The following is a 17,851-nucleotide window of genomic DNA, read 5'->3' on the forward strand; positions in this document are numbered from 1 at the left end:
TGAAAAGTTCTATTCAATAATAGGCTGATGATTTTTGTGCAGAGGTCGGTGCTATGGATAATATGATTCATGTATATGTATTATATGTGTGGAAACAATTTCTGTCAGATGATGAAAGGTAAAATGGTTTGAATTAAAAATATTGATCAGTACGAGTTAAAAACGGTGGTCCGTTCGGAATAAAAGAAATGGCAGAAATTCAAATTGTAAAAGTTCAAGCAAAAAAGAAACCCGCGGAAATTCAAATGGTAAAAATACAAGTCGTAAAATGAGAGAAGTTTAGAACACCATTGTAAAAAAATGTTGAGTTCAAAAAAAAGAAACAAACAAAACATTTTCTTTTAAAAAAAATATATCATTCAGTTCGACGATATAAATTATGTAAGTACATGGCGATGATACCGTAAACCATTGAAACTTTAAGAGGAAAACCTTACCCAAAAAACAAAGTAAAAGTCTAATCTATGAAAACGTGCTTAGCACAAATCCATACAAAGATCAGTTTGAGTACTTTGTTTTCGGAACAGAAAAAAAATACGACGGGCTTCACCGTATTTGAAATTACTATGTGAAATAAATAAATCAGTACAAACACATAAAAAGATCAGTAGTACTCTGCTTTTTTGACGGAAAAACATCACGACGTGTCTCATTGTATTCAAAATTACTCATCAACGATTGCGAATTTGAGAAAACGTTCAACATGACTAAGTTTCGCACTTTCGATAGCTATCCAACGGTATATTATTTGCCCCATTTTGACAAACTTTTTTAAAAAATCGCGTTCGAAATCAATTTTGACCCTATTCGAATTCGTTTTTAATCCGTAAGTAATTAGAAAACATTTCAATACAAAAAAGTTGCACATTTTCCATAGCTTTCCAACGCCGTATCATTTGCGTCAATCCGACAAACCATTTGCAAAAAAAATACGAAAATACGTTTCGCCCAGAATTTCACCGTTTGTCAAATTACTTTTAAATGGTATATAATTTGAAAAAAATAATAGATATATGAAAGATGCGGATTTTCACAAGCTTTCTAACGCCATCTTATTTGCTTAGTTCCGGAAAACCGTTTGAAAATTGAGTCCAAAATACGATTCGTGTTTTCGGTTAAAAAAACGGTTTTTTCAAAACTGCTCTTAAATCGTGATGATTTTGAAAAAAAATCCTATATATTTGTAATGTAGATGTCAAGAACTTTCCAACAATATATTACACGCCCCATTCCAACGAAAAGACGATCAGTTTGATCTGTTACGCGTAACAGAATAGCCCAGATGTGCGTTGCAACGGAAGAAGAAAAAATACCACACGACCCTAACCCAATAATCATGACCAAAGACCTCAATAGGTTCATGCTCTTTATTTCAGCATGACATCCTATTTGTGTTGTCGTTTATACTCCTTCCCACCCTCGCTGACGGTGGCTTCGGTGCTCACACAACCATAATGCATTTGAATGTGCTCAATCCAAAGGTGTCTCTCTCGGCATAACATGAGAAATTTATTTATTTTTCATGCGAGATTTTGATGAGGCGTGAATGCATCGTTATTATTGGTTTCTTTCGTCTCTAATATGGTTTTGTTGAGGTGCTCATTTGCAATCCAGATCAACATCAATACGAAAGAAAGACAGATCATGCGCTATTGATTAAAATCACATCGTAAGTAGCATTTTAAAAACGTTTAACGGGTAAAATAACATCACATTCAGATTCTACACATTTTTCTAATCAAAATTTATATATAACATATTAAATTGGAGTTGGTGTTTAAAAGATATGTAGTACTCCCTCCGTCCCATAATATAAGAGCGTTTTTGACACTACAGTTTATATTATGGGACGGAGGGAGTATTTTTTTTTAAAACATTAGTTTTAGATGGACCTTGGGTTGATTCACCAAAATATCAAGGGGCTTCTCTTTAATTTCCTATCACTATGTACTACGGGTTAATTACCAGAGGGGGGACTACAGGTTAATTAACATCAAACACAGGGTTTTTTTTGTAAAAAGGATGATAGACAGATAGAAGCAATAGCCACTTTATTAGTAAGTAGGTATAGATTTACCAAAATATTAATACCGTACAAACTAGAAAACCGTGAACCGAACCATGTAAACCAAACAGACCGTATGCTTAGTAATATCTGCTCGTCCAAGACTGGCAATGGCCCACGTCTGTATACCAATGAGAATACAACAAACTGCATGAATCTCAGTACAACCCAGCGGCTCAGATATCAGAATGTTTTCACATGAATGTTTAAAGCGCACCACATAACAGATTCAAGTTTGAGAAAAGAATGACTACTTTAGCTTCCTTTTCCTCTCAGCCTGCAAGAGTTTAGAGCGTACCTTTCATATGTTTTAGCGAGGAAATAGACATCACAGATACACAGAACATGACAACATGTCATCATGGGTTGATAAAAACGTGCACAATTTTGAAGAGTTCAACTCACCAGGAACCACAACATCACAAACATGAAAAAAAATAACTTTGATTATATTTTGACAATTTGACTGCAATTATGAAATGGAAATCAATCAATTCCATTTGAAATGAAGAAATGAAAACTGAAGGCAGCACTGGATTTTGGAACACAGGAAAATATTACCATTACAAAAATCCTCGCAGGAAGAAACACAAGTCTTTCTTTGAGATGGAGTATAATTTATTTAAGATCATTCCCTCCATCCTCGTTCATGAGTTTGCGGACTTCAACTCACATTCTAAAGATGCGGATGAAAAGAACATAAAAATGTAAGATGCCATCATCAACCAGTCAATGCAGCATTGAGCGCACTGTGAACATCCACTCCGATCTGAGCTTCCGCCTTCTCTAGGTCAGTCGAGGCTGATCCAAGCTTGGCAGTGAATTCAGCAAGACCTTTCTGGACCAAGCTTTGGTCAATCTGATCAAGGGGGACAGCCTCAACAGCCACAACATCAGTAATGGAGTTTGCATGGATGAATGCAAAGCCACTGCTCACAAAGTACTTTGTAACATCATTTCCCTCATGTACAGACATAACACCAGGCTTGAGCTCTGCAATTGTGGAAACATGGCCTGGCAAAATACCCATCAGGCCAGTTGTAGCCGGTACCATTACCATGTCAACCTGACAATAGCCAAACAATATGAGATGAGTAGTGACAAAAACACAAGACCATACAAATGATCAAGAGTAGCACTTTAAGCGAGCATAAGCATTTAGGAATCAATGTACAAAATTTGAAAATCATTCTCCGACCTTCTCCCACCAAAAATGCAGCATCACAAAATTTACTTACCTCAAACACCAAAATTACTTATCAGACAAATAGCAACAATAAAATTGATAGCTAATAACAAAATTGGAAACCTAAAAAAAGGTAAATTCAAGGACTCGAAAAAAAATTCAGATAACCAAAGACACTAGGTAACTTAAAGTAAACATTATTAACTGTAGATTAAGTTTAAGAAACGCTTGGCACATCAGACCATAAATTCACCTTCTTGCCGTCTGATAATTTAATTATTCATATCATGATTTGACACAGATTAGAGCATGTTCTACTCCTAGTTCAAGAAACCCACTCATCGCAATAAAAGATGCTACTCCCTCTGATCCCCAAAACATTCGGAAGTTATACTATGAGTAGTAACTGGCTCAGTTGTTTTCCCACAACATTTATACAAGATCGGAGGGAGTAGTATTTAAGCAACTCATGACATGTCTTTGATACACTAAGAATAATACAGAAACATTCATAGCTAAATTGGAAACTGTACTGGGGCATTGCTACCACAAAAGGTCAAGAAAATATATCATGGGAGAATGTTATGATTGTTCCAGACACAAAGACTGTTTGTGCAAAACAGTGCAGTAAGTGAATGAAGGTTATCTCAATCAAGAAAATTGACAACAGGTATAATTAGTTAATGTCAGCGAGGGCAAATGTCGTTAAACATTAATATTGTTCCAACTACTGTAGCAACGGTGCACCATATCATGTGATCAGAAGTTCACAACTCATAAATGTAGCCCTATTGTCCTAAATCCACTAACAAGGCTCCGAACTACAGCTAAAAATAAGAATAATGAACCATATCACAACAAAGGAACAAACCAGAAAGCAAACAGAGCACTAAGGGGCTGTTTGGATATTGCCTATGCTAACCCTGCCAATGCATGGGCAAGCCAAAATACTGGCGCTGCTTTCTGCCGCCCACACCCTGGCCGGTGGTTGGCAAAAAAGTGAACTAGAAAGCTGGAGGTAGTCAGGGCACGCTAAAGAATTGGCTTCGATCCAAACGGTTCCCATGTACCTGGTCAACGCCAATATTTTGGCTTGGCAGCCTGGGCGCCAATCCAAACAACCTCTAAATGTGAAATATGAAAGAAAATCCGTTTTATCGGACTAATACTTAATCTAAACACTGGGGTAGAAGCTTGGGAGAAGAAAAACATACAAGGATACCCACAAGGAGGCATGTCCAATCCTCACGGTACAAATTGAAAAAGAAAATCATAGAAGTTTACTAGGACGCCACTAAGAATTTTACGGCCTGAAGATGCTAGCAGAAATCTTAAGTGCTTACAATTAAAGCATCCACAGCCCCAAGTGAAAACTGCAGGTCCTTGTGGATGGCAATAACCATTAGGAGGACAGATGTTCCACTCAGTACAGTCAATCAACATATAAGCCATCTGGTGCATGGCACTCCAAAAGGTGAGGTTTGGAATGATCGGGCTTACCCACAGAGACATGAGATTAACTGATATAATCCAACAATCTCACGCAGACTACAAAACTGAAGCGCACCCATGCACAGGATCAAGCGCAACAAGCGACCCAGCACAACCATTCCACCAGAACAATGACATGATCAAAAGCATCCCATGACAAGACCATACAAGGAACATTCGTGGTTCCTAACCAAATCGCCCCTAGGATTCCACCCATCCCGCGGGATGAACCAGATCACAAAGGCCCCTCTCACACGTCCCTAATCTCCGACCGAAAAAAGAAAAACGGCCGAAAGATCGTGCGAACGGTCGGAACCCTAGACGCACACGCACAGATCTGAGATCGGGAGGTGGGACGACGGGGGAGGTTACGACGATATACCTCCTTGTTGGTGATCTCGGACTTGTAGGGGAGGACGAAGTTGACGGTGAGCTTGGAGGGAATGGAGGCCGGCGTGGGCGGGCGGGGCTTCATGGCCGACATGGGCGTCTGGGGGGGCTCGATGATTGTGGTCACCTTCTTCCACGCCTCCAGGAAGGCGGGGTCCTCGCCCGCCTCCGCGGGCGCCTGCGCCGTCGCGAGGGCCCTGCGGCTCATGGAGCCGCTGCCGGCAGCGGCGGCGCGGGAGGCGAGGCGGCGGACGGCGTGGCGCAGCATTTTTTTTCTCCCTCGTCGGACAGGTACGGGATGGATGCGTGCGACCTGCAGATGGGTGGGTGCTGAATGAATTGGGGGTTTCGGCGATTTGGAGAAGGCGACGCTAAGAGGAGTGGCGACACTGAAGGCGTTGTTGCGTTTGGGTTGGGCTGTTTGGGCTGGACCCGTCCGGGCCGGGCGCCTGGTAATTGCGTACATATATTTTGGTGACCTTCTGTCACGCAAATCTCAATGATTGTCTCAAAAAAAAAACGCAAATCTCAATGAAATGTAAAATCCACTCTTTCCAAAGTCCTCAACATCCTTCTTTCCAGATCGCATCATGCTTCTTCCTCTTCATCCACCATGATTCGAGACCTCGGGCCACCCACGAGAAGCAAAGGAGGGAGACACACGATGGGGTGGAGGAAGATCACAGGAGAAAATCAGCCAGCGAGACTCTCGGCGGGTGACAACTGCCGTAGGAGATTAAAAAAACCTAGGTTTTCCGGCAGGGGAATTGGAGCTATCGTGATAGCTGACATAAGCAGCTCTACGCTTATATTTGAAGGAGCTTCTAGAGGGTCCCACAATTCATATGACATCAAATTTTGACGAGTCATAAAGTGAATGAATTTAATTAAATAAACAAAGAGTTGTCTGCTGATTTAATTTTCTAATCCATTTCTTCCAAGTTGGCGTAACATAGCAATCAGATTTGCGGAAGAAATATCTAAACGATAACTGGCATGATATTGTCGACCATAACTTTGATTTCTCGATAGCTGCTGGTTTTGGAAACAGAGGTCCAGATTTACTAGCCAGTAGAGCTGGAATTAGGTTACAACATCGTCTCATGTCTTCTTTTATACCAATATTTCAATGTTGAATAGACCAGACAGGGCACACAATATGGGTGGGCAGCATGATCTGGCGATTGCACTCTTACAGTAGTCTTCCGGGGCCTCTTATCTTTTCCTTCACCTCCGCATCATGGCTTGTGGAGCTTGAAGCCAAATACGCGAGGAACATAGCGCTGCGAGGGCTTCTGGGGCTTGAGGTGATCGTACGTCATCAGAAACAGGTGAGGAAACATCAATATCTGGACATGGTCAACAAAACAGCAAAATATAACAACAAAATAGCAATTTTCTTCAACTATGATATCCCAGTGATGCAGATATGTAAATATTTCTTTGTAGATGACACTCTTTTTTCCCCAGGAGAAAAACACACCAATTTGAGACAGTATAATAAGAGAGTGGTTAGGATACTGCCTTGGTATTTAGACCGTGGATAGTAGATGTCTTCGCACTTAGGACAGTATATCTTCACTGTACTAGACCGGTGAATATCCGATTGTCCAACTGGTAGACATGGTTGGCCACAGCAATAAACCCGTGGACATCGTCCAAAGTCATAGTTCTTGTATTTCTCCAGCTGCCAAAAATAAGGAATAAAAGTTACCACTTACTACAAATTAAACTTCACCGACATGAGCGAATTTTTCAGCCTTTCGGAAACAAATATGGGCAAGTACAGCAAAGCAAGGTTAGCATAACAGTTACCATAGCAGCCAACCCTTTACTGGTCAGAATGTATCGCGCATGAATTAGCCCATACAACATCTCAGCAGCTGATTCCACTAGCTCATTTTGTTCTTCTGTGAAAATATCACCTACATATTCAAATAATCAAGAACATCAGCAATAGCAGTAGGCAATGTAAAAGGAAACATGCACAATACCATGCCATGGACAAGTGAGAGCCATATATTGCACGAAATCAACCAACCAAAGCCCATGCAAAGGATTGATGTTATTTAGTGTGGCAGATAAAACCTTCCATTTATGCTTACAGTAATTGATATGGCACCTTTTACTTCAGCGTTTAACTAGTAAAGAGACAAATTCAAGGGCATTGAGAAACTAAAAAAATCTGTAACACCAAAAATGCATTAACTCCATCCCAGATTACTTGAATTAGATTTGTCTAGATAAATCTAACACATATCTAATACAAATCTAACACATATCTAGAGAAATCTAAGACAGCTAATTCGGGACGGAGGGAGTACTTAGAAACAGAGCCCAAGCAACCAGTAAGTGTTAACATCACTACTAATAAAGGCTTTGAGCATCCAAACTAGTGACGTTAAATGAGTCAAATAATTGTACAGGGACAACACATTTGCATCAGATCAAGTGCAGAAATGCATCTAACATTTATTGTTAACATACACCCGTCGGGTGGTTTCATTTAAATGAGTAAATATTGAGAACAATTACCATGGGAAGACTCAATATCTAAAATGAGATCAAGAGCATAATCATAATATGGAACTTGACTGCTAAGCCCACAAAGATTGAAGTCATCTTGAATGTAATCATCATCGACTTCACAGAAGAACTCATTCCCTCTTAGGTTGCAATACCATGAAATCCATGAGGTGTCTTCTCCATCAGAGCCACTAACATCTGATGCTTCACTGTCAGATTCAGACTCCCCTGCAACGTGAAGAGCATGGAAGCATCAATGCACTTGTTTACAAACTGATTCTCTCTCAAACACGCACCTAAATGCAGGTCATTATTTATTAGAAGAAAATGACAAAGGCGGCGCAGCAGTAGACCCCACCAAAGGTGGCCTCCGACCGACCAGAAACAAAAACCAGGCAAAGGGGGGGAAAACCTGTACAAACTAGGCTATTAGAAAAAAATAGAAAAACAGCAGCATATCTCCTAAGCTAACATAGATGACGCAAATACAACATGCATGCAGAAAATATATACATTGGAGCAACTATAAAAACATAGCTAGCAACAACTATAGCTAACTAACAATATAAAGTGCTACTGAAAGCAGAACTGGAATAACTCAACAGACCTGGAATACACCATAGCAATTAGGAGACAGGTAGATATGCTCTGCATCATACCTCTAAGTACAATTCCAAAGACAGATATAAGCATTAAGCCAACAATTTTGCATTATGCTCTCGACTTCTAGGCTATAGCATTACTAGGACATGGTACGTGCAAAGCACGTAGAGAAAACTACTCTTATGAATTTTGTAAGAGAAAAGTGCAACGGGTTGGTTTAAGTTCCATGATTATTAGGAGCATCTTACTAAGTAATATAGCACGATTAAAAAAACTATGCTTTGGTAACTATACCGCATTATCTTTATCCAGACCACATTATCTCATCTTTCTAGAACTCTCTCGTGAATCTTCACCTTTCTATTCTTCCTATCTTATCTGGTGTCCACATGAGTTGTCTAGAAAAAGAGCTTAAAACATACTGATGTGACTTGTTCACAGTAGCTACCCGTTGCCCCGTTTGTCATTGCCTCATCAGGTTGGACGGCAGGACAGTTGGATAAGGTAAACTGTAGCTGCGAATCCAGGCGACTTGAACCGTTGGATGGACTTTAATCTGCGACTAGCAGGCAGCAGCTCACAGATTTGCCACTTACCAACCGTCCGATGTAGCATATCTGATGGCTAATACCAAAACATATTCGTGCACTATAAAGGAGTATAGATATGTCTAAGGAAACAATATACTAACCCAAGAATTTGTGAGTGGAATCAAACTTAAAGAGAGAGCAAGAGCTTCTTCAAAGCAGAGCAGTATAAAAAAAGGGCAGCCCGGTGCACGTAGCTCCCGCTTGCGCAGGGTCCAGGCAAAGGTCCGACCGCTTTGGGTCTATAGTACGCAGCCTTTCCCTACATTTCTGCAAGAGGCTGTTTTCAGAAACAAATTTAATTTTCCCAGATGTTTTTACACCTTAAGCCACCGATATACTGATAAGTATTTATAGTCGAGCCATGAGGGTGCATTCCGTCTAAGATGGCTATTGGAGCAATTTAAGTATAATGATTGAAAACTTATGTAACTCCGCCTATGTTGTCTCAACATAGCTGGTCCCACGCCCGGGTAAAGGAGGAGGGTTGTGATAGGCTTGGCGAGCCAACGTAAAAACTCAGCCACTCTTATGGAGATGAAACCCAAAAGATTTTCGTTGGGGCGTAACCCTCTCAGCGACGCGCCACATCGGAACCCAGGTGTGGTGGAAAATGGGCAAGGGCCGGGCCGTCACCCCCCAGGTGGCGCGCCGTATCTTGATCCGGATACGGTGGCAAGTGAGCGAGGATCGGGTCGTCGCATCCTTAGTGGCGCGCTACATCGGCGCCCGGATGTAGTGGAAAATGAGCAAGGGTCTTTGCATTTGACTCGACGAGTGCGAAGGGTAAGGAAGCTAGCCGAGCCTAGGAGGATTCGCTTGGGTAGCTGGAACGTAGGGTCTCTGACAGGGAAGCTTCGGGAGCTAGTTGATGCAGCGGTGAGGAGAGGTGTTGATATCCTTTGCGTCCAAGAAACCAAATGGAGAGGACAGAAGGCGAAGGAGGTGGAGGATACCGGCTTCAAGCTGTGGTACACGGGGACGGCTGCAAACAGAAATGGCGTAGGCATCTTGATCAACAAGAGCCTCAAGTATGAAGTGGTAGACGTCAAGAGACGTGGGGACCGGATTATCCTGGTCAAGCTGGTAGTTGAGGACTTGGTTCTCAATGTTATCGTATGCTCCGCAAGTAGGCCACAATGAGAACACCAAGAGGGTGTTCTGGGAAGGCCTGGAAGACATGGTTAGGAGTGTACCGATTGGTGAGAAGCTCTTCATAGGAGGAGACCTCAATGGCCACGTGGGTACATCTAACACAGGTTTTGAAGGGGCGCATGGGGGCTTTGGCTATGGCATCAGGAATCAAGAAGGAGAAGATGTCTTAAGCTTTGCTCTAGCCTACGACATGATTGTAGCTAACACCCTCTTTAGAAAGAGAAAATCACATCTGGTGACTTTTAGTAGTGGCCAACACTTTAGCCAAATTGATTTCATCCTCTCGAGAAGAGAAGATAGGCGTGCGTGCCTAGACTGTAAGGTGATACCTGGAGAGAGTGTTGTACCCCAGCATAAGCTGGTGGTTGCTGACTTCCATTTTCGGATTCATGTCCAGCGGGATAAGCGTGCCAAAGTCGCTAGAACGAAGTGGTGGAAGCTCAAGGGGGAGGTAGCTCAGGCGTTCAAGGAGAGGGTCATTAAGGAGGGCTCTTGGGAGGAAGGAGGGGACGCGGACAATGTGTGGATGAAGATGGCGACTTGCATTCGTAAGGTGGCCTCGGAGGAGTTTGGAGTGTCCAGGGGAAGGAGAAGCGAAGATAAGGATACCTGGTGGTGGAATGATGATGTCCAGAAGGCGATTAAAGAGAAGAAAGATTGCTTCAGACGCCTATACCTGGATAGGAGTGTAGACAACATAGAGAAGTACAAGATGGCGAAGAAGGCCGCAAAGCGAGCTGTTAGTGAAGCAAGGGATCGGGCATATGAGGACCTCTACCAACGGTTAGGCACGAAGGAAGGCGAAAGGGATATCTATAAGATGGCCAAGATCCGAGAGAGGAAGACGAGGGATATTGGCCAAGTCAAATGCATCAAGGATGGAGCAGGCCAACTTTTGGTGAAGGACGAGGAGATTAAGCATAGATGACGGGAGTACTTCGACAAGCTGTTCAATGGGGAGAATGAGAGTTCTACCATTGAACTGGACGACTCCTTTGATGAGACCAGCATGCGTTTTGTGCGGCGAATCCAGAAGTCTAAGGTCAAGGAGGCTTTAAAAAGGATGAAAGGAGGCAAGGCGATGGGCCTGATTGTATCCCCATTGAGGTGTGGAAAGGTCTCGGGGACATAGCGATAGTATGGCTAACCAAGCTTTTCAACCTCATTTTTCGGGCAAACAAGATGTCAGAAGAATGGAGACGGAATATATTAGTACCAATCTTCAAGAACAAGGGGGGTGTTCAGAGTTGTACTAATTACCATGGAATTAAGCTGATGAGCCATACAATGAAGCTATGGGAGAGAGTCATTGAGCACCGCTTAAGAAGAATGACAAGCGTGACCAAAAATCAGTTTGGTTTCATGCCTGGGAGGTCGACCATGGATGCCATTTTCTTGGTACGACAACTTATGGAGAGATATAGGGAGCAAACGAAGGACTTGCATATGGTGTTCATTGACTTGGAGAAGGCCTATGATAAGATACCGCAGAATGTCATGTGGTGGGCCTTGGAGAAACACAAAGTCCCAGCAAAGTACATTACCCTCATCAAGGACATGTACGATAATGTTGTGACAAGTGTTCGAACAAGTGATGTCGACACTGATGACTTCCCGATTAAGATAGGACTGCATCAGGGGTCAGCTTTCAGCCCTCATCTTTTTGCATTGGTGATGGATGAGGTCACGAGGGATATACAAGGAGATATCCCATGGTGTATGCTCTTTGCGGATGATATGGTGCTAGTTGACGATAGTCGGACGGGGGTAAATAGGAAGTTATGAGTTATGGAGACAAACCTTCGAATCGAAAGGGTTTAGGCTTAGTAGAACTAAACCCGAGTACATGATGTGCGGTTTAAGTACTACTAGGTGTGAGGAGGAGGTTAGCCTTGATGGCCAGATGGTACCTCAGAAGGACACCTTTTGATATTTGGGGTCAATGTTGCAGGAGGATGGGGGTATTGATGAAGATGTCAACCATCGAATCAAAGCCGGAAGGATGAAGTGGCGCCAAGCTTCTGGCATTCTCTGTGACAAGAGAGTGCCACAAAAGCTAAAAGGCAAGTTCTACAGGACGGCGGTTCGACCCGCAATGTTGTATGGCGCTGAGTGTTGGCCGACTAAAAGGCGACATGTTCAACAGTTAGGCGTGGCGGAGATGCGTATGTTGAGATGGATGTGTGGCCACACGAGGAAGGATCGAGTCCAGAATGATGATATACGAGATAGAGTTGGGGTAGCACCAATTGAAGAGAAGCTTGTCCAACATCGTCTAAGATGGTTTGTGCATATTCAGCGCAAGCCTCCAGAAGCTCCAGTGCATAGCGGACGGCTAAAGCGTGTGGAGAATGTCAAGAGAGGGCGGGGTAGACCGAATTTGACATGGGAGGAGTCCATTAAGAGAGACCTGAAGGATTGGAGTATCACCAAAGAGCTAGCTATGGATAGGGGTGCATGGAAGCTTGCTATCCATGTGCCAGAGCCATGAGTTGGTTGCGAGATCTTATGGGTTTCACCTCTAGCCTACCCCAACTTGTTTGGGACTAAAGGCTTTGTTGTTGTTGTTGTTGATTGAAAACTTATGTATTTCTGCACCTAATTTGTATGATTCATGCGGAAAACAAGCAAATGAGAAAAGCATCTAACATAGAAACTAATGAAGCCTAACGATAAGGTTTCCCTAATCCAATGGCCTATGAGGCATTTAGTTTGGGACTTGGTGGTGGCACACATTGCTCTACACAAGCAACTCAAGAGTCGAAAAGACTTCTGCTGTAACAAGACAAGTCTCAAACTTGAGGATCTATTTTATTTTTGTTCTTGTTGGGAGAGATTAAATTCGGTAGGTTACTTTGCTAACATTAAAAAAAGGTGATTAGACACTGCGATAATCTAGAATTGCGCAAAGCGTGCACATTTTGAGCGTCTTACATTAGTTTACAGAGGGAGTATTTGCAAGTAGAATTGAAGTATTGCAGATAGTAGTTAAAATAAAACGAGTAAACATATGCTCCGTGAGCTCATATACCAGCATCTCAAAACACCCAAAGAGATGACGAGGTAACAACATCACTAAATGCAGCTACACAACCCACAATCACCTTCAGAGAATCTTAGCAAAACTGAAAATTCAATATGCGTATACAACAGCAAACCAACCTTCTCAATCTGCAGGTAACACTTTTTTGCTGGTAGATGCAAATAACACATCCAAAAAGCATCTCAGAAGGACGGTTCGATGGAGCTCGCGACTCCGGAGCCCCCATCCCAACCCCCACCCCGCCACCACCACTTCCTCCCCTCGTCCGTACCGTCCTTCGGACGCGCTGCTAGACTCGCACCTCCCCCCCCCCCCCCCCCTCCCGGGAACCAAACCTCCGCCCGCCTCTTCTTCTCTGGTCCGGGCAGAGCTGCTGCTTCCTCGCCGGAGACTGCAGCACGTCCTCTCCTCCATATCGCACCCCCCGTGCAGCGCTCGACTACAGCCACCTTGCACTCCTGTGTGACGTTTGACTTCTGCCTCCTCGCGCCCCCATGCTCGTTCTCGGACCGCCGATGGCTTGGCAGCCTAGGCCTGGGGCTCCGCCTCTCATCACGACAGCTGGCTGCCTAGGCCTGGGGCTCCGCCTCTCATCACGACAGGTGGCTACCTCACTCGGCCTGTCGCAGGATCTAGGGGCCATGCCCCCAAGCCGGCCCGTATCACATCCTCACGATGGAACCACGGCGCGTCTGTTGCCGCACGACGCTCCACTTCTCCCTCTTGCGCCCCACGTCCTCTCCCCTGCCTGACGTCGGCGCCGCCCGGTGCACCAGCCCTCCCTCCGATCCATGCCACACGACAGTCCCTGCTTGCGCGCTCCCCTGTTGCAGGGGAGGCATGTGCCGCCGGCGTTGTCGCTAGATCTGTCGTTGCCCAACGTGCCTGCCGATGCCAAGCCACCCGGCGCCTGCTCACACGATTGGAGGGCTGCGAAGGCCACCCTCGCGTTGGCCCTCGCCGTCCTGGTTCGGTCGGTGGTGGACGTCTGCTCCACTCGGCCATCACCCAACCACTGCTGCATCGCCCCACCTCCTACATGCTTAGGTAGTTGACCCTTGCGTTCTGTTGTAAATGGTAATTGGGTTCTTTTGAGTTTTTCTGTTTCTTGCCTTGGCAGGATGTACTTGCCACTCGGGTTTGGTTTTCGATCCGGTTTTCCACATAAGCTGGATCAAGGTTTTTGAACAGGTTTCCCGTATAAACCAGCTCCATTTCATTGAATAGAGATCAATATTCAGGTGGGGATCCCCCCAAACCCACCTGACATATATTCAAAAAAAGAAACATCTTGGAAGCTTATCCTAACATTCCAAAATATATAACAAATCTCTAACACCTTCACAGGTACCAAAAAGCCAGATGCCAGTGGTCCATTCCAAAAGCACACCAACACACTTGCCACTAACATTCAACGTAAACAACAACAAAAAAAGATCTGCCACAGGCGCTCAAATCCGCATAGCAATGGCACGTCAGCAGGCAAATGAAGATGGAAGTGGAACCCCAATCCATAGCCAAATTTTATCCTAGTAGAACGCATGCTGCCCTTCACAGCCCAGGAACGTAACTCCAGACCCCACGAACGCCTCACAACACCACGGATTATCAGACCACGGAACTTCATGTGTGGGAAGAGGGGGAGATCGCGTCACCTTCGGAGCAGCGGCCCTTGGGGATGGAGGACGGCACTACGACGCGGTTGTGGTTGCCTCGGGCACCCGCCGAGCCTCTCGACGTGGAGGGTGACGCGGCCGCCTTCTCCAGGTGCTTATCGAGCGCGTCGCTGATGCGCTTCCGGTCCAGCCCCGCCCCTCCGGCCGCCCCCTGCTTATACATCTGTCGCGCTGACAACGACGAAGCCCCCCTCAACGCTGCTGCCGCAGCAGCGTCCTCTCACGCGGGAAGCGCCATCTGAGGTTAGGGTTGGAGCAGGGATGGGTCGAGAGCCCAGGCGAGGGGGGAGCACGGGAGGGAGGTGGCGCCAATTTCGAGGGCATGGAGGGGTGGGAGTGCAAAAGTAAAGTGAAGGATGCAACGAGGACGAACAACGACACAATCAAACAGCCTAGGAGGCTAGGAGCCTCCCTATCGGAGTGTCGTACAGATCTTTTCGGCTGGCCGTTGTCCAAACGTTCACAGATATGCTCGCATTTTTTTATCCTGTTTGCAGGCCGCTACGGACCGGATCAGACTCCATCGTGCGGCTGCTATGCCAGGTGTCCCCTGGTCGGATTTTGTCTTCGCGCAGCGACCGTGCACCTGGGTCCGGTTGCATCGCTCGGCGCAGCGACCCACTTTTTGTGGTGTGCCCCGTTGTCATGGACGCTGTAGGATGAAACCGATGGTGAGCGAGGACATAGTAGTGGGCGTCGGTGGTTTCGTATTTCGTGCCACTATCATCTCCCACGCATCCACCATTTGCCCCATCCTCTCCCCTCTCTCCTTTCTCCTCTCTCACCAGTAGCAACCGCAGCCAGAGCCGGGCGCAGGAAGGCGAAGGCATAGCGTGGGCGGCATTCGCTGCTTGTCGCCGGCGTAGGTATGGCCCCTGCCCGTCCTCGAATCTTCTCCCCTTGTCGTTTATCCCCTCAGCACGGTAGTTTGTTGGTGGTCGTCGACGAGGGAAGAAGTGGTTACCGCGGTGTCAGAGGGGTGGCGTTGCTTACCGCGGCGGTGACGAGGTAGTTTGTCATGATCTCGAATTTTTTGAGTTATACCGCAGCGTTGTAGCGTGATTTCCTTTGCTATTTTGTCGGTTAAATCCCGTCTCAAACAGGCGCATCCATATCACGTAGTTACGGCGAGGGATCTTGGTTCGGCGCCCCAGAAATCTAGGGTGATTTTTGGTTGATTTTTCAGGTTGATTTTGCAGTTTCCCCTCAAACCCTAGATAGACAATTTTGGTTCAAACTTGATGTGGTAGAGAAATCAGTAGTTGTGGTTGATCCTCTTTTCGATTTTGGGGTTGTTATTTTTTCTACACACTTGCAACTGAGGTGTATCCAGTTGGCATTTGTAGATGTATGAGTTGCACCAAAACAAAATGCTGTTGAATACCTTGATTTGGGGATGGTGTGGTTTATGTGTAGGAGAGGTACATCCAACTTGGCTAAACTTGTTGTAACTATGCATTTTTAACCTGTGAGGGTGTGTAACTGAAACAAATTTTGTGTGCAACTACATGCCTTTTAGCGTGCAACTTGAAGAAATGATTTGTGCAACCAGAAGTTGACATTGTGCATAACCTGTTTTTTGCAGTAAAATGGGTGTAGAAGGAGAAACTGGTGGAAGCAAAGGAGGGATAATTTCATTACCCATGTGCTTTTCGTAGAGAAGGCTTTTTGAGCAAGCTTGATGTGTTATGCGCGTTGTCTTCACTTTTATGTAATTGTCCGTTCTTGTTGTTTTTGTCTCATGTAAGGGAATGTACTGCAGTCTAATTAGTGAAATCAGAAATGGACTGCTGAGCGGGCCCTTTGCACCTCCGCCGACGAGGGTGATGAAGTTCAGGTAAGGATCTAGGATAACCTAAACAGCTGTTTCCGTACTTGAGGCATTGTACGGAATTTTTTCCAGTGTGAGTAACTAGGCTCTGAAATATTGTTTTTTGGTGTTTTGTCTTTTTTTTTATGCTCCTTCTCGTGATTTTATTTTGTGTCATGTATGTAGGCAGACGATGGTGATCAATATCGTCTTGTAAAGCGTCAAAGACGGATAGCGAAAGCCGTAGTGCCCGATGTAGGTGCTTCCTCATCTGCAGCAGCTGTTAAGGTATATCTAGTTGACTTTTTTTGTTGTAATCTTTTTGCAGTTGCACATTAATTTTGTAGTAGTTGGTTGCCCTTACTTTTGTTGTTGCACATGAAAATGATTGGGGTTGGCACACTTTTTTACCTTTGTTGTTCCATATAAAAATGATATGATAGTTGGTAGTATTTTTTATGGGAGTTTATTTTTTCCTTGGGTCATTCTCATGAAAATAATAGTAGTTGCATATTAAATTGGTTGTAGTTGCACATTAAATTGGTAGTAGTTGGCAACCCCTTACATTTTTGCTGTTGCACATGAAATTGATTGTAGTCGGCACCCATACCTTTGTTGTTGCGCATGAACTTGATTTTAGTTGGCACCCATTACCTAGCCATTTTCAACCTGCTTGTAACTGTTAACATGTGCATCATATTAAAATATGCCTTATATCAAAGTTGAGCATTTCCCTGTGATCTACATGATGGTGTCATTTTCATCTATATTAGAATCCATCTGCCTAATGCAAATTGTGGTGCAAAAGTGCATCCCGATGTTAATTGCAGAAACTGTTAATTTTCCCAACCTTTTCTTTTGATGACGGCCATGAATATATAGCTCATGTGGACATGATTCTTACATTTATTTTACACTTCATCGTGTGTACTTTCATGCCATGCCCATTGATGCCATGTTAAGTTTCTGTAGCCATGAATTTGTGCCCATTGATGCCATGATTTTGTGCCAATGGAATAGAATGAACCTTGGCATGTCTACTACATGTACACAACATTTTCTTGCATATTTAAATTTGTTTTACTTGTTTTTCTCTTACTATTAAGAGAGCATGAAGATGTTTCACAATGCATATCATTTTTTCTCAACGGAGTGAAGGTGTGTTGGGGAACGTAGCGATAATTCAAAATTTTCCTACGTGTCACCAAGATCAATCTAGGAGATGCTAGCAACGAGAGAGAGGGAGTGCATCTTCATACCCTTGAAGATCGCTAAGCGGAAGCGTTACAAGAACGCGGTTGATGGAGTCGTACTCGCGG

At 44.4% G+C, this 17,851-nt stretch overlaps 2 protein-coding genes across 2 annotated transcripts; both read right to left on the reverse strand.

Moving 5' to 3' along the window:
• Window positions 1-2,493: 2,493 nt before the first annotated feature.
• LOC123052749 (ATP synthase subunit delta', mitochondrial) lies at window positions 2,494-5,483 on the reverse strand. Its single transcript, XM_044476081.1, has 2 exons — window positions 5,125-5,483; window positions 2,494-3,131 (listed from the first exon to the last, which is right to left on the reverse strand). The coding sequence occupies exons 1-2, from the start codon at window positions 5,398-5,400 to the stop codon at window positions 2,787-2,789; spliced, it is 621 nt and encodes a 206-aa protein (XP_044332016.1). The 5' UTR covers window positions 5,401-5,483; the 3' UTR covers window positions 2,494-2,786.
• Window positions 5,484-6,113: 630 nt separating this feature from the next.
• On the reverse strand, window positions 6,114-15,123 carry LOC123052750 (putative casein kinase II subunit beta-4). The gene is made up of 6 exons (XM_044476082.1): window positions 14,702-15,123; window positions 7,668-7,886; window positions 6,948-7,057; window positions 6,654-6,819; window positions 6,518-6,537; window positions 6,114-6,481 (listed from the first exon to the last, which is right to left on the reverse strand). The coding sequence occupies exons 1-6, from the start codon at window positions 14,883-14,885 to the stop codon at window positions 6,371-6,373; spliced, it is 810 nt and encodes a 269-aa protein (XP_044332017.1). The 5' UTR covers window positions 14,886-15,123; the 3' UTR covers window positions 6,114-6,370.
• Window positions 15,124-17,851: the final 2,728 nt, after the last annotated feature.

Source organism: Triticum aestivum, chromosome 2D, assembly GCF_018294505.1.
Source record: "Triticum aestivum cultivar Chinese Spring chromosome 2D, IWGSC CS RefSeq v2.1, whole genome shotgun sequence".
Classification (NCBI taxonomy): domain Eukaryota; kingdom Viridiplantae; phylum Streptophyta; class Magnoliopsida; order Poales; family Poaceae; genus Triticum; species Triticum aestivum.